This window comes from Marmota flaviventris, chromosome 5 (assembly GCF_047511675.1).
Source record: "Marmota flaviventris isolate mMarFla1 chromosome 5, mMarFla1.hap1, whole genome shotgun sequence".
NCBI lineage: Eukaryota > Metazoa > Chordata > Mammalia > Rodentia > Sciuridae > Marmota > Marmota flaviventris.
The window spans coordinates 146113617-146134623 of NC_092502.1; the positions used below are offsets into that span (position 1 = coordinate 146113617).

Genomic DNA, 21007 nt, shown 5'->3' on the forward strand with positions numbered 1-21007 from the left:
CCCTAAACGCTGATTCTTATTTCCAATCTACCTACTTTCATCATCAACTCTTTCAATGTTGAAGGCTCTGCTATGCTGATTCAGACTTAGTTGCTGTTCATGAAGATCCACAGGAATGGGGTTTATGCCAGTCCCTTCAAGGTATAACCTGATACGCTGCCTCCATAACCACCTTAGAAGAGTAAAGAAAAGAAAGTTAGGCTAAAATAGAATACACTATACTAAGGATTAGACAAAATAATAAATTTAAAAAGTAAAAATGCATATTCAAAACAGGCTATTCTATGATAAATTATACCAGAAACACCTAAAATCCAGGTTCCTGTTCAAAGACAGATTCGGATGTTTATTTTTCTTTTCAGTTATAATGGAAATACCTAATATATTCATACAAAGTCTTCCAAGTAATTTGAACTAAAATGAAACCCTTTTATCAGGAATCCATTAAGTCCTGGACAACTGAGCTAGACATAGTCTTATATTTTCCTCAGCAAAAAGTATTATACAAGAAAAAAGTATTCTAAAATCAAAAAAGTATCATGTTAAGGTGGTTGTATTATATTCCCCAAAAATTTCATAATGATGGTATTTTTAAGGTAATAAAAGGGAAAAGATTAAAAAGTAACAAATGTAATGTTACACTAAAGTCTTATATGATGCTTTTGGTAAAAGTAAAGAAAAAAGGAATTGTGTTTAATTGATTTCAAAACCAATAGGACAGATTCTGCTGGGTAAGCATACAAAAGTATATTCCCACTTGGGGAGTTATAGTAATTTCTATAGGTATCAAATTTCTGAAATAACCTAGAAACTGAAATCAATGATAATAAAGTGGTGATTCTAGAAAAGTCAAGATTTTGGAGTGCAGTTGAGTAGGAAGAATAACTTTTGTTCTATAACACAAAAGGATGACTATAGTTGACATTAATTGAATATTTAAAAATATCTAGTAGAAAGGATTTTGAATGTTCTCAATGCAAAGAAATAATAAATGTCTGAGGTGATAAATATGCCAATTACCCTGATCTGATCATTATACATTATATACATACATCAAAATGTAACATTATATCCTATAAATATGTACAATTACTATGTGTCAAAATAAAAACTTTTTTTTAAAAAAGTTAAAACAATTTTGTAAATATATAGGGAAAAAGTTTCTTCAAACTACAAAAAAGTAGTCCAACTTGGCTTTCCCTATCTCATATATAACCAGCTAACCCTATCTCAGGTTCTGTATCCACTAGCCTCTTTTTATGAACATATGAAGTAAAAAGAAACTTTTTAAAATCCCCTCTCTGCTTCCCAAGAAACACATAATATGTAAGACAGAGATACCAGGAATCTCAGCACTGCTGGATTAAATATCCAACCCTACGTTCGTTACTGGATAAAAAGTAAATATAAAAAATACAAAATCTCAAAATTTGAACCTTCAATTTTAACAAACAGTTTTAACCATTTTTCTATTAAACTGCTAAAAACATATTATAAGGTTAAGAAAGTAGAGACAGGTCTCTATCACACTGAAAAAGAAAAAATTCTACTTGTATTTAAGGCCAAGTAACATTTGTCAAGGTTCTTTTACAGGATTCCAAGTGGACTAGGGGAAGGTAAGTCTGATCTGTTCATGACTCAGGTGATATATTACATTTTATGGCTACTGCTATAACTATGAAATAATCCAAATATCTGACTTGTTCCATTTAAAAAACATCATTACTAATAGTACATACTTATTAAATATAAAAACAACAGTAAAAAAATTCCTACCTGAACTCACCACGATAGAACTTCTGTAAGGCTTCTGGGAAGGAATGTGTATATCGAACAGGCAGACATAAGTGACCCTCTGACCTTTATATTAAAAGAGATTTTAGGGTGGTGTAAAGGGGAGAAGAAAAAAGGTGAAGGAAAAAAATTCAAAAAGTATCACTAAACTACAAAAATCAATTTGAAAATTTTTAAAATTCTATTCTATACTTCATTTTTTGCCACAGAACTGTCTGTACTTTCAACAAGAATGGAAATAGTAGTTGACATCAGTTTTAATGTCAAAATATAAAGTTCCCACATTATGGTGAAACTAAAAATAAGAGCAAATCTACTATTAACTACTCTGTTATCTAATAGTTTAGTGATATTTTCATTTTACCTTTAAATTTTTTAACTATTACCTTTGGACAACCACTTTAGTATCAATATCCTTATTTCTAAAATCATGATAAAACCATCAATCATGAAAGGTTATTCTGAGGAACTATTTATACAAAAGCATTTTGAACCATAATCCCTTTTTAAATGTCATTTAAGATATTCTTAAATAAAAACAGAACTAAGAAAGTTTAATTCAATTTTCATTTATTTAAAAAAATATATAAGAATGAACTTCAACAAATTCATAGATTGAAGAAGAAAACAAATTGCAAATTTCAAAGTGGTAAGATTCCCTGTAAGTTGCTACAGGAAAATGAGACCATATGGCTCCCAATAAAGTCCAGCAAGACAACACATCATCATTTGTATGCTGCTTTGATCTTGAAGGAATGACTGAAGGTAGGCTTGGCAAAATAAACTCGTGACAACAAATTTAAATTAATTTATAAACATAAAGTGAGGAGACAAAAGGTTTTGCCAAGTTGTGACTAGTCAGTTCCTTCATCTAAGAGGGTCAACACTGAAGTTAAGAAAAGACAGGGTCTAAGTTTTTAAATTTTTTAATTCACTGTAATACTTCACACAGTATTAAGTATATAAAAGGTCTCAACAATCATTTGATAGAACAATACCTGAGGTCAACTGCAAGTCTGAAACACTGTAGAGAGAAGATCTCTCATGAGATTATAGTCACATCTCAATCAGGACTGCAAGTTTCTGAGGGCTTGACATGAGCTATCAGATCCACTTTCAGGTTGCTCAATGTTGGCAAACTGCTGCTGGCTGTTGGCAGGAGGCCTTGATTTCTCTCCTTGAGAGGCTCTCCAAAGGGCTGCTTGAGTGACCTCACATCATATAACTGACTTACCCCAGCATGAGCAATCCAAAAAAATAATACAGAAGTTGCAATATACCATTTATGACTGGCCTTGTAATCCTCACATTGTCAAACCATATTTTGTTGGTCCGATAGACCAGCCCTGATTGAAAACAGAGGGAGAGAGGACACAGAGAATATAAATACCCAGAGGCTGGCTACCGCTTGTCCTCTACTCATTTTCAATATTAATCACTCAAATGTTCATTATTTACCAAGCTCAGTAGAGTAGTTAAAGAATACAGAAGACAGACTGAAATCACATCTAATTTAGATGAATGAGTCTAAGTGTGTGAACCATCTTGGAAGTGGATGCTCCATACCAAGTGAAGCCTTCAGATGCCTGCAGCCAAGCTGATGTCTGACTATGACCTCAGGAGAGACCCCCAACCCCAAACTACCCAGCCAACCTCCTCCTGAATTCCTGATACAAAGGGAACACAAGAAATAATAAATAATTGTTTAAGGCCACTAGGTTTGCAAGTTATTTGTTATGTAACATTTCATAAATAATATAGAAAAAATCTGAATTTGAGACAATCTGAATTAAATAACAATATGTTATGTCAGGAGGCCTAACATATTCACCTAGTGTCAAGAAGAGAAAACAATTTTTGAAATCTGCTATTCTAGGGAGAAAATAGCTATATTAGCACAATCTGCTTACCAGTTTCAAAATCCCCACAAGTTTATGAATATTAAGTCAGCTCTTTAAAGAAAAATATAGTTCAACAAACTGTAAAATATGATTACTAAAGTATCTCATACCTTAATGATACAAATAGGCTAGTAAGAAATTCTAAATCCCAGATATCAACCCTGAAGGCAATCAAAAGTTAATTATTGGACTAATGATCTCAATTATTTACACTCAGGGAATATTTACACAGCTAGATTGAAGTCCTAGCCCTGCTCCTTAAGACCATTTAATTAATCAGTCATTTTTCAAATGTTTATTGCCCCACACAAAAAATTATGCTAATGATAGAAATTAAAATACAAGGTCCTAAATGTATAGTCTAACAGAAGAGATAAACAGAAAATAATATAAAGGGAATGCTCTCTGGATACAGACTCCAGTTAGAACCCAAGAGAGGAACTGGTCTTGAATAAACAAAAACTATAGAAATGAATTTGTACACTCAGTCTTAAAGGAATGGCTAAGGATAGGCTGGCAGAGGTACATATAAAAGCACACACATACAAAATGAGCATTCCAACCAGTGGTGGCACACGTCTGTAATCCCAGCAGCTCAGAAGGCTAAGGCAGGAGGATCACAAGTTCAAAGCTGCCTCAGCAATTCAGCGAAGCCCTAAGCAACTTAGCAAGTTCCTGGATATGTGGTTCAGTGGTTAAGCACTGCTGGGTTCAATCCCTGGTACCAAAAAAAAAAAAAAGGCATTCTGGAGAAGTCTCACCTTTTCAAATCATGCACTATTTTATGTATCAACAAAGCTTCTCACCAGAGTAAGAGCAGCTCAGAGCCTCCATACATGGTATTAGCAGATACTCATACAGTTAGATTTTGTCCTAAGCCTTTAGGAAGAATCCTAGGCTGTTCCCAGAAGGGTTTCAATATGTGTATATAATTTTGTAGCTGAAGAATAGAATGCCTGTGAGTATATGAGGATAGATGAAACTAGAAAAGCAGATAAGTAACAGATGTTGAAAGATCATACATATTAACTAAGGAATTTGCAATGTCTCTTAAAGGCAATAGGAAAATCCTAAAAATTTTTAATTAAATCTTTTCATTAAGGTTTGAATATGAGGTGTCCCTGTATTAATGCTCCTGTGTTAATGAAGATGAAATGAAAGCTATAACCTAATCAATAGATGAATCCATTTGATGGATTAATAATTTGAATGAACTAACCGGGTAGTAACTGTAGGCAGGTGGGTCATGGCCAGAAGCAGCAGATCACTGGGGGCAGGTTTTTGGAATTCATATTTTGTCCCTGATACCTCTCTCTGCTTCCGTGTGATGTTCTGCCTCACCTCAGGACCAAAGCAATGAAATTGGCCAACCGTGGACTGAACCTCTGAAACTGTGAACCCAAATAAACTTTCTTACTCTTGTTCTGTCAGGTAATTTTGTCACAGCAACAAAGAGCTAACACAGAAGAAATGGATATAATCAGATTTACATTTCAGAAGATGGCAAAGTGTAAAAGATGGGTTGGAAGGTGAGAGATTGAGAGTTATTGGAATGATTTAAGCTATGCTTAGTGGCAGCCCTAGGACAACCAGGCATGGACTCAAGAATAAGATTCCTTAAACTTAGAATCAATTTGATGATACAGTGAAGGAGAAGTAGTCACATATGTGACTCGGGCATATGTGATGATTCCATTCATCAAGCATGACAAAGAGAAAAGGAGAAATCATTTGTAGATAGGCTGCATTTTCTTTTGTTTTTGTTTTAATTTCTTTTTTTTTTTTTAGTTGTAGATGGATCCAATACCTTTATTTTATTTATTTATTTTTATGTGGTGCTGAGGATCGAAACCCAGTGCCTCATGTGTGCTAAGCAAGCACTCTACCACTGAGCTACAACCCCATCCCTGATATGCTGCATTTTCAATACATCCAATCAAAGCCCATAGTGCTAGAATATCATGAAAAAAGGGAAAAATAATAGAAGAGAAAGAGTACAGAAAGGAGCCAGATAATATAGAGCCAGATAATGTAGAGTCACTGTGATCAACTGTCCCCCAGTTTGCCTGGGACTGACAATTTCCTGGGATACAACACTTTCAGAGCTAAAATTAGAAACTTCCTAGGAAAAGCAGAATGAGTTGGCCAAGCCAGCCTCACCAAAGAATTAAATTCTATTCTGAATTAGAAGGAAGATCACCATAATACTCTGAGTACAGAAGTCACATAATATCATTGCTAGCTGCAGCAAGAAGAGACTAAGGATGAGAATGGAAGAAAGAAGATGGTAGAAAGAATGAAGGAGTAAAAAAAATGGTCCAGAGCACAACAGTAATTAAGCAGTGACCAAAAAGTAAAATCCTTCAAAAGACACAAAGAAGTAGTCATAGAGAAGAAAGCACATCATAAACACCAATGAAGTACACATGCAGCAAATGAACAGTCAACACTACAAACTTTCCAGGAATCTAGTAAGAAAAGGACTAAAATGTCCAGTAAACTCAGTAACTAGGAAGCCACTGAGATGTAAGGCAAACGCATCATCAATGAACTAGTCAGGGGAAAATTCAGAAAAAAAAAAAAACTGCAAAGATTTAGAAATAATTGGGCAGTGAGGAAGCAGAGATAAAAAGCTAGGGGCTAAAGGGAAGGAGATGGGATAATAAACAACAGAGAAATTTTCTTGAATAAATAGAAGTCTGGCTAAGAGATTTAAGGCTAAGAGAAAGTAGATGCAAAAGAAGAAGGGAAAAAAGGAACAAATCATAGAATAAGATTTTTTTTCCCCTGAGAAAAATTAGGAAGTTTCATTTCTTGTGTGAGAAAAGAGAGTCTTATTGAAGGAAGGAAGGAAGGAAGGAAGGAAGGAAGGAAGGAAGGAAGGAAGGAAGGAAAGGGATAAGAGCAGTATTGAAAAGCTGAGGAGCCAATCTTAAAGTAGCCACCACAGGAAATGGGAAAGAGAGATGACCAGGGCTGCCTGTACAGGCAACTCTAAGGATCCTGTTCTAAGCCCTGAAGACTTCAACTTGGAAGTGCCCACGTTTCTATGATCTCTTTCCCCAGATATCTTTCCAACCCTATTATAGTAGTAGAAAGAATATAACAGACTGATCTAGGAATGAATAAAAATATTTAAGAAACTGTCAAGAAAGTAAATAAAGTGAAGAATTAAATGAAGAAAACAAGGGAGGCTAAGCACTCATTCAAAGGGCGGATTTACTGGGATAAGGGAATAAAACTGCTGTTAAGGTAGGAGACTATGTTCAGAGTGGATTGTAAAGAAGGGAAAATTCCAAATGATCATAAAGTCCAGGTATGGTAATGGCTGTGAATGACTGGAATAAAATAAGGTTAAATACCAGTGAAGCTGGGAAAGAAAAAAAATTAAATAAACACAATAGTGTTTGGATAGGTCTATTCTTGAAGTAAATCAGAACCATCAGCATAATTAGGAATGTAATAATTAGGAAGGACAGAAGATGGAATATTATTAACTTATCCCTCTTCAGCACATATCAAAAGTCCCAACATACACTTGTTCAAGAGCTCAGGTCTATTCTACCACAGATCCTACTCTCAAACAACCTAAAAAGCTAAATATGAGGACTAGTCCATCCCATAACACAATTAACACCAACACCAGAGAGATGCATATGTATTTCTCTGTCTGAGCAATAATTAGATCTGTCCTTGAAAAACCACATAACAGACAACCCTAGTAAAGACGGTGAATCATTCTATATGCCAAATTTTTATCACTGTTTTGGAACATGGTTCTAATGTTCATGGTAGCCAGAAATGCTGATGCTTCTATTTAAATATCATGTACCACAGTAAAATTCCTCTAACAGAGCCTAACAGTATGACTACAGTAAATAAAAAGTAGTTTGCTAATTTTAAGATTTCTCATACATACTATATAAAAAAACATAGAATTATCTGTACATATAACTTGAAAAGAAAAAAAAAAAAAAACCACAAACAAAATGCAAAAAGAACCTGTTCTTCCTTACCGTTCTGGATCAGTGTTTACCCCTATAACTGGTTTCAGTCTATCCAAGACTCTACTTGCTGCCAGAAGCATTGTGCCATCACCTGTGACAAAAGACATAACCAGACCTATGTTTTACAACCTGTTTTTTTACATCATTTTCAAAACGACCACCTTTGTTTTAACAATCACATCCTACCATGTTGACTGCCAGAGCCTCCCCCTCTTCCTTTCTACCTCCTCTACCTATGTTATTATCCCCACCACTCTAATTCTGAATTTCAAAGGTAGCAAAACTGACATGGTAAGCAGAAAAATTCTTTGCTGCTGGGCTGTCCTGTGCATACAGAATGTTTAGCAACATGTCTACCCAGTTGGGAACCACTGCTCCAATCCCAAAATTTATCTTTCCTCCTCCTATAACACCAGTCCAAATTCACAAATTATTTTAGTGAGAACACATGAAGTGTCCAACTTTAGAGTCTTCTAACAACTATTGTCAATGTAAAGGTTTAGAATGGATGGTCAGTATCAATAATACAGTTCAGGGAAAAAAAATTAGTGTAAGTATATTGGAGCCAAAAAGGGACAGAATTTATCTAGTTTCACTACACTATCAACTTCATTTTTTCTTTTTTTAAAGACTAGCATAAACCAAAATACAATTAGAACTAATCCTCTGAATTATATTTGAAGTTAAAAGCACACTTTAAACATACACACAGAAATACATAGGTGAAACCTCACAGTAAGATCATTAATTATAAATATGGAATATTGTATAAAACAGAGATGTTTCTTCAGGCATGGTGGCACACACCTATAATCCCAGCAACTCAGGACACTTGAGGAGGCAGGAAGATTGCAACTTCAAGAACAGCCTCATCAACTTAGCAAAACTCTGTCTCAAAAGTAAGAAATAAAGAGGGCTAGGGATATCTCAATGGTAGAGCATTCCTGGGTTCATTCCCCAGTACCACAAAAATAAATAAATAAATAAATAAAACTTGCCTATTTTAAAACTTATCCTTAAAAAAAAGGGGGGGAGGCTGCGGATATGGCTCAAGCGGTAGCACGCTCGCCTAACATACGGGGGGCGTTGGGTTCGATCCTCAGCACCACATAAAAATAAAATAAAGATGTTGTGTCCACCGAAACTAAAAAATAAATATTAAAAAATTCTCTCTCTCTCTCTCAAAAAAAAACAAAAAAACAATTTGTCTTCCGGTAGGACTCCAAAGTCTTGAAAATAGCTATATGAAAACATATTTGGAAATAACATGTATTAAAGAACGTTTCCACAATCCAACATCTTTATTTCTATAAGACAGTTACCTCCTGCAGCTATGACTGCATCTGCCCACCGAACAGTCTCTTCATCATATTCTCTCCTCTTTACCAGACGAACCTCAATTCCTTCTTTCCTAAGATAAAAAAGTAAAGGTTTTATAAAATTTTCATTGATAACATATAATATGAGTAGGTTTTCTCAGAGGCAAAAGAGACATAAAATAATTTTATGTTGCATAAGCAAATCCATGTGTAGCTTTATACAATTTCTTTTCATTTAATAACAATAGCCAATTCACTATGATAAGTCAGGAGGCAAATGAATAAACTAAAAGGTATCACCAGAGTCTCCAAAGTGCTTTAAAAACATTCTTTATAACTAACAACAGTACTGATCAATCAGAATTTCATCTCATTTTCTCTACTCCTTCTGAGACTAAAATGTATTGATACAAAAATGGTTCAAAAGACTAAAACTAGACAATTTTTTATAAAACCTAATAGCTGTTATTTGAAATTCAACACATTTCACTGAGTGGCAGACACTAAAACAGAGAATAAAATACTTTGCAATTTTCATGTTCTCATACTGATTCTCTAGTACACACATAAACATTTAATGACTACATTTAGTCCCAGGTTAACTTATTTCTTAATAATTTTCAAACACTCAAAAGAATATTATAATAAACACCATATAATCTACAATTCTTCTTTACGAAATAAAACATTATATATATACAATTGTAGCCTGCTGTGTACTGAATTAACTCTTTGCATTAAAGGCACTTCTGTGGCAGACCAAATAACTGAAAATACCTATGAAATTTTCAGAGTACAATAAAAATTTACTTTCAGAAAGCTATAAAATCAGGTCCATTAATCTCAACATAATATTCTAAAAAATTATTTTATCATAACAGTCTTTACTAAAAATTTAAGGATTAGCTACTAGTACAAAATAAAAAATTCCAAGTCTTAAACATAAAAGCCCACCCATGACCCCATCCCACAGACTTACCGTAAACTATCTATAATATGTTCTACATTTTTGGTGTGAATATGATGTCGTTCAAGTAGTCCACTGTAGCTAGAGCCTTTCAATGCAAGCTATATCAAAATATAAGAAATGTTGTTTTACTATTTATTATATATGATGTTATAATATTGCATCTTTTAAAAGACCTATATAGAATTTTCTTATAGGTATATTTTAATGACTATCTGTGAAACCTACAAGGTCAAATTGAACTAGAAAGTCTGATTTCAGACAAGCTTAATTTAGTTTGAATATCAAATATAGCATTAAGTTTAAACAGGATATCAAAACTGCAAGTTTTAAAGTTTAACAGGTTTTTTTGTTTGAGTGTTTCTTTTTACTATATTACTTATAGTTTCTTTTTACTATATTACCTGAAGACCAAAGACAAACTAATATTGTTAGAGGCACTTAAGATGACCTTTATTCCACTTGGATTTACTATTCTTGTGTTCAGACTTATGAACTGTATTTGAAATTTACCCTACACAATTTACACAGAGTTGATTAGCCCCCTGAGAAAGGATTTTTTAACTTACAGTCACATATCCTTCAACATTTATTTTTCCTAATTGGTTGGAGTAGTACCGTATAACTATCTTACCATTAATAGTTTCCTTTTAAAGTATATGTCTTCTAAAGAATCCACAGAGTAAAATGTTGAGAGAAGCTCAGAAATATCCTCAATGAACATCCATTTTAATCAAGTAGAAAATCTGTACATTGGAGTAAATACTAGTAGAATTCAAAAGCATGTTATTTTTCTTCCCTCTTCCAAATTCCTTTATAACTTTCTTTATGGTACAGAATCAACTTTTCAAGTACTTATCCAATATAAAATCTTAAGTGTTTTATTTTATTTTAAATCACTATACTATTTACTAAATAACATATAAGGTAAAAGCAAATTTTAAACAATAATCTTAATGAGTATTTGTTTTCTTTTCCTTTTTGAGGAGGGAGAGGGATTGTCAGGGATTGAACCCTGGGCCTTACACATGCCAGATAAGCACTACGCCAAATCCCAGTCCTTCCTGTTCTGGACAGGGTCTCAGCAACTTGCCTAGGCTGGCCTCAAACTTGTGATCTTACTGCCTCAGCCTCCTGTGTGCCATCTCGTCCCCCTTTCATTTTACTTTTTTAAAGTTATAAACATAACACTAACAATATGGAGGATGCATAAAGAAAATTTTAAAATAACCTTATTACTCTGGGATAATTTGTGTTAATACTTTGTTACCTGTGTTTCCAGTCTTTTGCCTACAAATACTAAGAGTATTAAAATAGTTTGGTCCTCACTTTATAATCTAAGGATAACATATATTCCTCAAAAAAAGGAGCTAAAGAAACATTTGGCTACTGTGAAAATACATAGATGACAATTCTCAGTAGATTAGAGAGTTTGTTCAAGAATTTATTGCCTATCCATAAACCTCATTATATTTAGAGCCAATCAATGTCAAAATGTTATTTTAGAAGGGAAGTATGACAAGGTAATAACTGGATAATCCTTCATCTACTTTAATCAATAAATCAGGTTTGAAAAACTATTCTTAGAGAAGAATTTCTAATTATGGATGAACAAAGCATTAACATTCAGACTACTGCTGTCATTACTCAGCCATGGATTGATTGACCAAAATTGGACTACCTACCTCCCAAAAGTACAGACTGAAGTGTCTTTCTTTTCTCTTTTCCTGTGATCGCTAGTTTCAAGGTTTTAAAAGAAACCTGTATGTTGTACAGATGATTCCAAACTGCTATCCCTAACCTTTAGGGTTCAACATGATTTATCCAACTATCTGTTTGACATCTTTCTTAAGATGTCTAATAGGCATCTCAGATTAACATGTTCAACATCAAACCTTTCATTTTCTACCTCAAGGATTCTCCACGTAAGACTTAAGCCAAAAATCATCCTTTCCCCCCTTATTCTCACATCCAGTACTAAATCCTAGGTCTGATACATGTACATCTTTCCTCCTCACCACCACTTCTCATGATCTCACATTTGAATCACTACACAAGCCTCTAATCAGGGCTCCCGACTTCTACTCTTGGCCCCTGTAGCATACCATGCATGTCTCACTCTCAGCTTAATGCCAAGAGATATGGAGGTGTCTTGACTATCCAAGGACTAGCTGATCTGACTTCTGCTCCCTTCTCCTACCTCATTTTCTCTTTTCATTCCCTACATTCTAGTCTCATTGGCTTATTCTCACAAAGCTGTTTCTTCTTTGCTTGCTGGAATGTTCTCTATCCCCCAGCACAATCCTGGCTCTTCTCTACTTTGGGTTGTGAGGACAGTAGCTATTGGTGCTGCAGTCTCAGCTACAACAGCCACCACTGCCAATTAATCCATTCCAAACCTGTTAGCTTCCTTAAAAGCATTTATCACACCTAAGATTATCTTGGGTATTTTTTTTTAAATCTCTTTGTCTCCCCTTCCTAGTATGTAAATACCAGGAGAGCAGTGATCTTATATTGTTCACCACTGTACCCTCAGCCCCTAGGTGCTGGACAAGTAAGTATTTATTGAATAGATTCATTCATTCGTGCATGTTTCAGCTTTGGGAGTGGGATTGCTTAGGACACGTTTCAGAAAAGCAGAATAGGACACATGCAGATGCCGTAGAAAGTAACTCAGCTAAGTGACAAAAGTGTGCAAAACAGGTCATCTTTACCTGGTCAAGAGGGAACACAGGAAGATTAGTTATTGTAGTACATTATTTTGTTACAGGAATTGCTTTTCACGATCACTTTACAGTGAACACTTTATGTAGAATTAAGCTCTAAAATTATATGTATTCAATATGCTGACTACAGTGTTCTTTTTTTCCCCTGTGTTCATTTAAGAATTAGTTGAGTTCGATCAAATGTATTTTAAATGGAGCACTGAAAGTTGCCAAGGACTCCAAGAATGAATACAAACACACAATAAGTCTATTACAACATTTTGTCAAATTGACTGCTTCTGACCTGCTACAAATAAAACTTTTAAGGGTAGCTTAAACTGCAATTCCCCATCCAAATTTTTGATATGTTACAATTTTGGGTTTGGACTATATAAACCTTAGCCCTGTAAATTCTATTTTGTTGTTTAGAAATGTATGAATTCACTTCCTTATCCTCAGGAGGCTCCAGGAAATTCAGAAACTCAGCAGCTGATTAAGTGGCTTAAGATAGTGAAAAAGTCTAGTTTGTGGGGGAAAAAAATCTTTGAGAACAAAAACTTCAACTTTTCTATGATTGCTAGCAACACTAAAATTTCTTAAATTCCAAGTCTAAATATGAAGTTCACTTAGTATCAGAATACTCAGCATTGGAGCAGAAATGTCATTTCATAAATTCTTATTCCCACTCAAACTTCTTCTTGTAAACTAATTCTCTAATAAATCATGTTCAACATTCATTTAGCAAATACAGGTCTTTGTATTACTTATTTTCCTTAAAGCTCCAGCTGGATGGTTGACTGAACTTTATTAACAAGAAGTAATCTAGGGGGTTGGGTATATAGCTTAGTTGGTAGAGTGTTTGCCTCCCACACACAAGGCCCTAGCACCACACACACACACACACACACACACACACACACACAAAAGTAATCTAGGCAGATAAGTGAGAAAGCATTTAAGAAAATCACTTAAACAGCATCAACTACAAAGTTTTAACGTACTATTCAACTGGCTCTTACATTTGTATAATATGCAAAAAACTGGTAAAAATTTTACTATTTCTAAAAATAACAATTTTAAACATCTTAGTCATAAAAAAATGAGAACAACATGAATTCTTATAAAATGTTTTACAAAAGGTTAGAGAAGAAATGTAGAATGCATTCTGATCTCTGCAATGTTCCACATTAGTAGCCAAATAATTTTTTCAAAACTTGTTAATCCTTCTCTCCATTAAAAATAATGAATATAAAGACACTTAAAGGTGCATCTAAATGGATAAATAACATATGGTATATACACACAATGGAATATTACTCAGCCATAAAGAAGAATGAAATTGTGGCATTTGCCAGTGAATGAATGGAACTGGAGAATATCATACTAATGAAATAAGCCAATCCCAAATAACCGAAGGCCAAATGTTCTCTCTGATATATGGATTCTAATCCATAACAAGGGAGGGTAAGGAGGAGAATTATAAAGTTCATTGGACTAGACAAAGGGTAATGAAGGGAACGGAGTGGAAATGGGGGGAATAGGAAGACAGTAGAATGAATCAGACATAACTCTCCTATGCTCAAATATGAATATACGGCCAGTCCTCCACATCATGCACAACCACAAGAATGGGATCCTAATTGGAATAGGTTGCACTCCTTGTAATATGTCAAAATACACCCTACTGTCACGTATATCTCAAAACAATAAAAAGGTGCATCTAAAATATCTATAGACGAATACATTTCAGTAGTAAGCAACATTTTCTCCTATAAAAACTGCCAAAAAGCCAGACTTTGCACATTTTAAGGTCAGATGTTACAGTTTTATAATTTTCTAAGTGGTCTGTGACACTTTCATTAAATTATCACCAACATTTTTTACTTAATCCAAACAAACACATTACAATTACAAATTTTAAAACTTGGTTTACCACTCATTTGAGTGTTACTATTTTGTACTTCAAGCAATTTCTATGAAAGCTCAATAAGGGAAGAAGTTCTGTCTTCTTAAATTTAATACATCTGAGATGCAAACTTTTGAGATAAGAGCTTAAATAAATGCACTCTGAATAATTTAAGTATCCTTAAAGTCATACACACTTAACCAAGTGGTAGACTCAGTATTACTAAAAATTGCCTAATTAAGAATTAGTAAATCCAATATTCACCTATTATGTTCAGGCCTAGTGCACTGACCCCTACAGATTTTTTTTTAGATATATCTGATATTTACCTTGGATGATTTCTATTCACTTACTCTTTTTCCCAGACTCTCACCTTTACTTCCCCTATTGTTCTCTACTTCAGTGTTCCTTTTGTTAATTCTGTTTACTTCCTCTCTTATACTTGGTATTGCTCCATCTTTGGTATCCTTATCTCCCCACTCCAGGGATTTGGCCTACCAAGTACTATAAAAGTTAGCGACTTTAAAATTTATCTTGTCAGCCTAAGCCTTTCTCTTTTAATTTTTATTTATTTTTCTTTTTAGTTGTAGATGGACACAATAACTTTATTTATTTTAATATGATGCTGAGAAATTGAACCCAGGGCTTCACTTGTGCTAGGCAAGCGCTCTATGACTCAGCTGTAACCCCAGCCCCCGCCAAGTCTCTCTCTTGAGCTACAGGCTCGAATTTTCAAATGCCTATCTTTACATTCACCCACAGGTAGTTCAAATACATCTCCCCCAAAAGATCTAAACTTGATTACATACCTCCCCCTATAATTCTGCTCTTCTGGGCATTATATGTCAGTTAATTTAGTCAACAGAATAAACCTTAATTCTTCTCTCCCACTTAATCTGCACAGCCAGGCAGTGATGGAAGTCCAATAATTATTCCCATAAACTGTTTTTCCAAAGTGTGTCCAGTACATGCATACTGGCACTACTGCAGTTCAACTCTTATCAGGGCTAATACAAAAGCTTGTCTTCAGTTTTTCTAAAATAGTCTCTCCTTCAATGTCTTAGACTAATACAATCCCCCAACCATCAGAAGTCTGTTTTCATACTATTCCCAAAATGCTGAAGTCATAGAAAAATTGGCCCCCATGCCCTCATTCCAGTGGGAAAATACAAAGAGTCTGAGCAAGGATGGTATTCCACTGTTAAAAAGGTTTGAAACCAACTAGAAGAGAAAGCTAGCTCCTTAGTATGACAGCTCACATCTTATCATGTCCAGCCTACCTGCTGGCCTCAATATGCTCACTCCTGAGCAATGATTTTTCAAGCTACCCTTACAATGAATTTTAAGCTGGTTACAATTACAGTTAGCATTCTGATTATACAGAAAATAAAATACACTATGTAACTCAGCTAACCTGTTTCCTGTTTTCCTCTATTTCAAAAGTAAATAGTCACAACATAAAATATTTCTGACGGTGGACTACAGTTTTAAAAGCTTGAGGTTTTGTTAACTGCAAAATAAATTTCACCTTATCTTCCTAGTATTGTTATGTTCCCTTCACCCATATAAATTCTTCCACCTTCTTCGATACTTAATCTAAATATCTTAAGATACATTTCACCCTCATCATACTGGCAAAAATGTTAAAATTTAGCAAGTGTGAAAATGTGTGGATTCAGGGACTCAATCAATGCTTCTGGGAAAAATTATTTGTACTTCTAAATGAAGCTTAACCCAATTATCCAAACAATGTAGTAGTATACAGCATTTAAAATGAACATGTATCAACAAAGCTAAAGTTCAAAATCAACAGTAAATAAGAAAAACATATTTCTAAAGAATAGACACATATTCTAAAAAAAATGTATCATTGGATATAACTTTTCAAGACACACAAACTAATGTTATACCTGTCTATGGATACATATTAACAAATGTAGAAATATGTGCATAAGAATGATATACACCTGTATAATTCTGGAGAGGTAGGGAGCAGAAAAAGTTGGTTAGATAGGTCTTTCATTGCAACTATAACATTTTCTTTTAGAAAAACTTGAAGTTAATATGGAAAAAACGTTAATATCAGCTAAGTCTAGATAACTGAATACACAGGTATCTTGTTAAGTTTCTAAAATTTTTCTATAGATTTAAAATAAACCATAACTTCAAGAAATTTGTAATGTTTTGAACAACCAACAATAAAAAATAAAAAAATAAATAAAATAAAATAAACCATAACTGAAAAAATCTATTAAAATTTTGAAAAAAAATCAAATGTCTTCCTTTTTTTCTTCTCTTTATCCTTCTGCTTCCTAACCTATCTCTCCATTTTCTGTATTCCCATGGACCACTTATAATACCAAGTAATATATTTTCTCCATAGATTTGGAAACTCTCTTCATCCTTAATTCTCCCAATCCTAGAAGGATGCCTGGTAGTTTGGCAGGTGCCCAGTAAATGGCTTGATGAATAAATAAAGATGATACTTAAAACAAATTAACAAATTTCCTAGATGCTGGTGACACTAAAAAATACCTGCTACACTGTCATTATTTAAAGTAGATCATAACTTTAAAAATTATTTTCCTACTACAAAAATACTTCTTTAAAGAAAAGCAAGACTTCAAAGGTATAGGTTCCTCAAAAAAAATCATTTAAAAAACACTATACAAGCCAAGGTAAATTAAACAAATCTTCAGTTCGCTTCCATGATCTACCTTAGTAATATACCTGTATAATTTAAGTGACTGAATCAGTGCTTTTTTAAGTACATAATTGTACGAACTTTCATTTAGGAAGAGGGAGACAACTGGGTAAACCCTCCCTGAATGTAAATGTTTTACAAAGGCTGGTCTGATTTTCTGCACAACACACACCCAATGGCCTATTATGAAGGAAAAAAAAAGATAATGAATTTTCCTAAGACACAAAATAACTGGCACACTTGTTTATATTGTGAAAGGACAAATTTCTGTAAGATATTACAAAGTTCTTGATAATGAAATAAAATCAACTTACATTTTACCAGTTGAGATATTAATGTTCCCCAATAAACACTTTCACTTACTTAGAGCTTAAGTCATATAATTAAAAATACAAGAAAAGTGACAACATGAAAAATTATGTTATTTATAATCTCATGACTGGCTACATATTTGTAGTCTTCACAATCCTTCCTGAGGTACTGCCCATACACAGTGAAGGCTGAAAATCAGAGCTCTAATAGTTAATGGCTCTGGAGTGGTGGCATTTCAGCTAGTGTTATATTTAATCCTTCTACTTCTTTATGAGTCTCCTATTCGCAAATATTTATGAAAATGTGTTTACCGTAAGCCTCTATTTTCTAAGTTGTGTTCCACAGAATTTTGTTTTCTGCCCAACCCCCCAACCCCCCCAAAAAATCCTGTGGTCAAACAAAAATCAACCTTTCTTTAGACTGATGTTTCTCAAATATATTTAACCTGACCCCTTTCAAAGAACCAGTGTTGGTAACCTCTGCCTTAAGCTTTTAGTAACTAACATCTGAAAGACCCACAGCTGGTAATAAGGCCCTGGAAAGGAACAAAGTTGGTCCACAGCCTCAAGGAGAAAAAAATTAAAATTAAAGAACATCACAAACATTCACCACCCTTTCTAGGAAGAGAGGGGGGCAGGAATCAAAGAGGATGATAAGATAGAGTTCTAGTCCAGAAATCCATTTACAGTTGAGAAGAAAATAATCACAAATAAATACTAAGAAAATATAATGAAGAATACCTAACCCAACCTTGGTAGCAGAGAGAAACAGGGACACAAACTGGCTAACAAGGTTTCCTGAGAAAGAAATGTCTGAGACTTAGCTCACAACAGGAATTAGATAGAGGTTGGAGAATAGCATTCAACACAAAGGGAGCTTCAAAGGAAAAGACACTGAGAGATGCAAATCAAATCTCCCTAAAATATCATTTTTCACCTACTGGGTTAGTAAAGATTCCAAAATTTGATAAACAGTTTATGAAAACACAGGTACCCTCACACATTGCTGATTAAAGTAAACTGGTATAATCTTTTAAGGCAATTTGGCAATACTTACTAAAATTTCATATGCTTGTGCCTTTTGACTCAGCAATTCCACTTTTAGGTATTTATCTTAGAGCTTGATTTACACACATATAAACACAAATTTTATTCACTGAAGAATGTATTTAATAGAAGGTCAAATCAATTGCAGTGTTAAATAATGTGCACATAATGGAATAACATGAAATAGACACTATTAAAGAATGAGAGTGTTCTTTATGCCAATCTCCACAAATACCATTAAGCTAAAAAAAGTGAAGAGTAATTTAAGTAGTATGTTATCACTGAGTAAAAAGGGATGGGGTAAAGAATGTTTCCACTGCTGATGTGTATATACAGACTATTTCTATAAGGAAACAGAAGAAACTGATGTTAGTTGCAGGGACCAAAACCGAATGACAGATGACAAAAGAAAGTCTTTATTGTATAATATTCTGTATCTTTTACATTTTGAGCCATTTTAATGTGCTACTGATCCATAAATAAATTATATCAGCATGACATCTAATGGAAATTAAAACTGTTTAAAATTGCCAAAATATAAAATTCAAGACAAGTGATCAGAAATGAAGCTCACGAGGCTGACAGACACCCCAGTCCAGGAAGGAATCATTGTTGAAACTACAACAGTGTTTCTCAAAGTGTGAGCAGGGAGCCACTTACAAACCTGGGGAGCTGGTTAAAAAAACACAGAACCAGGGAATTAGGCCAAAGAATTAGAAATGTTAAGGGTGTGGTTCAGAGAAACAAAGTCTGGGAATTCTCCACCAGTCAAATCAAAATCTTGTGGGCTAACATTCAAACATCTGCACTTTAACAAGTTCCCTAGGTGACAAAAGGTTATGGAGCTGTTGAGGAGTTGTAAGCAGAAGACCTAAGTGACCAGATGTTCAGTTTTAGATAGACCACTTTGGTGCCTGGGTCTAGAAGATTTGAGAGGAGTAAGCTTCAGTTAGAAAGAAGGGTCTGGCAGTACTCCAAATGATGTTCTTTAATTTGATAAATATTCACACTGTATACAATACACTTACTGCATACCATGTGGCAAAAGTATTATCTGCCTTAGAGCTACAACCTAAGCTGCATGATCTTTTTCAGGAAACAAAGAAAACAAATCCAAGGCACTGCACCTCCCAAATCAGTTAAGAAGGCAATAAATAGGAATAATTTATATACAATAATAGAGGTGCTATTAAATGAAATTATTCTATTCCATTATTAATTTTATTTAAAAACCTAAAACTAAAAAGGGGAACTATTAAAGTTGCCTCTAAAATTATGAGACTTAGAATGAAGTTGATGAAACTGATTCCTTATTCGATATATATAAAAAGACATGGGCTGGGGCTGTAGCTCAGTGGCAGAGCACTGGGTTCAATCCTCAGCACTGCTTACAAATAAAAAAATAAGGCATGCTGTCCATACACAACTACAAAAAAAAAAATAAAGAAATTTAAATCAAATTTTTTCTTTGGCCAATTAGATATGTTTCTGGTATCAAAACCCTTTCCAAATTAGTTCTGTTTCATCTAAAGATATAATTTGTGATTATTGTGGAACCTGATTAAAAGTTTCACATCTACCAATATCTACATCTCTCATAACACAAATAAATTGTAGTAATAGATTCATTGATTATTGCAAAGTCATGAGACGAGAGGTAAAATCCTTGACTAAAAATTTGTTCAATCAATAGGCAGAAAAGCAAGACTCAGAAATATAAAGCAGTATAAAAGAGTAACTGAAAGTCAAAAGTTTAACCCAGCTTGAAGGACATAATCCTGTTCTCTCTACAGGTTTTTATCAACTAAAAAGATATTTCCTCTAATTGCTTATTTCTACAAAGTTAGAAACCCAGGAGGCTTGGGGTATAAAAGTACACAGGCACTCTGACTTTCATCTGCCATTTGCATTTTAACAAGTACCCTAATAGAGATCTATTTTACATTAAAAACAACAACAACAACAAAAGAGAATGTTTTGATACAGAATCAAGTTACTGTGACACGTGCCAGAAGAGTATTTGGCCATTTCTTTAATATTCAATTCACATAATTAATATATCTTAACAATTCACCCCAACAATACAGCAAACAACATTTATGTTCTTATCGTGTCTATTAAGAATTCCATGTTAATCTCACACAGCCCAGTATTCTTTGGCCTGTTCTGTTCCTGACCTCTGATCTGAGCTATATCTAATGTTACTGCATTGTTGAATATTAGCCTTAATATAAATGTAAAATAATTTATTATTAGTTAGGAACTAATCCAATAAAATTATAACATCATCATCAACAAAAACTATTCCACGGCCTGATGATTACAAAACTGTATTTTATGGTCCAT

At 33.9% G+C, this 21007-nt stretch overlaps 1 protein-coding gene across 3 annotated transcripts in view; it reads right to left on the bottom strand.

Annotated features, from left to right (window-relative positions):
* The window catches only part of Nadk2 (NAD kinase 2, mitochondrial), a 46952-nt gene that overhangs the window by 23484 nt on the left and 2461 nt on the right, over positions 1-21007 (bottom strand). For 2 of the 3 annotated variants that reach the window (XM_071612665.1, XM_027936310.2), the window contains exons 2-6: positions 10001-10089; positions 9025-9113; positions 7712-7793; positions 1777-1860; positions 36-172 (exon numbers count right to left, since the gene is read on the bottom strand). In XM_071612665.1, coding sequence (XP_071468766.1) covers positions 36-172; positions 1777-1860; positions 7712-7793; positions 9025-9113; positions 10001-10089 — 481 coding nt within the window. Of the gene's footprint in view, positions 1-35; positions 173-1776; positions 1861-7711; positions 7794-9024; positions 9114-10000; positions 10090-10622; positions 10887-21007 lie in introns of those variants that run through there. The other variant, XM_071612666.1, reaches the window with a different exon arrangement.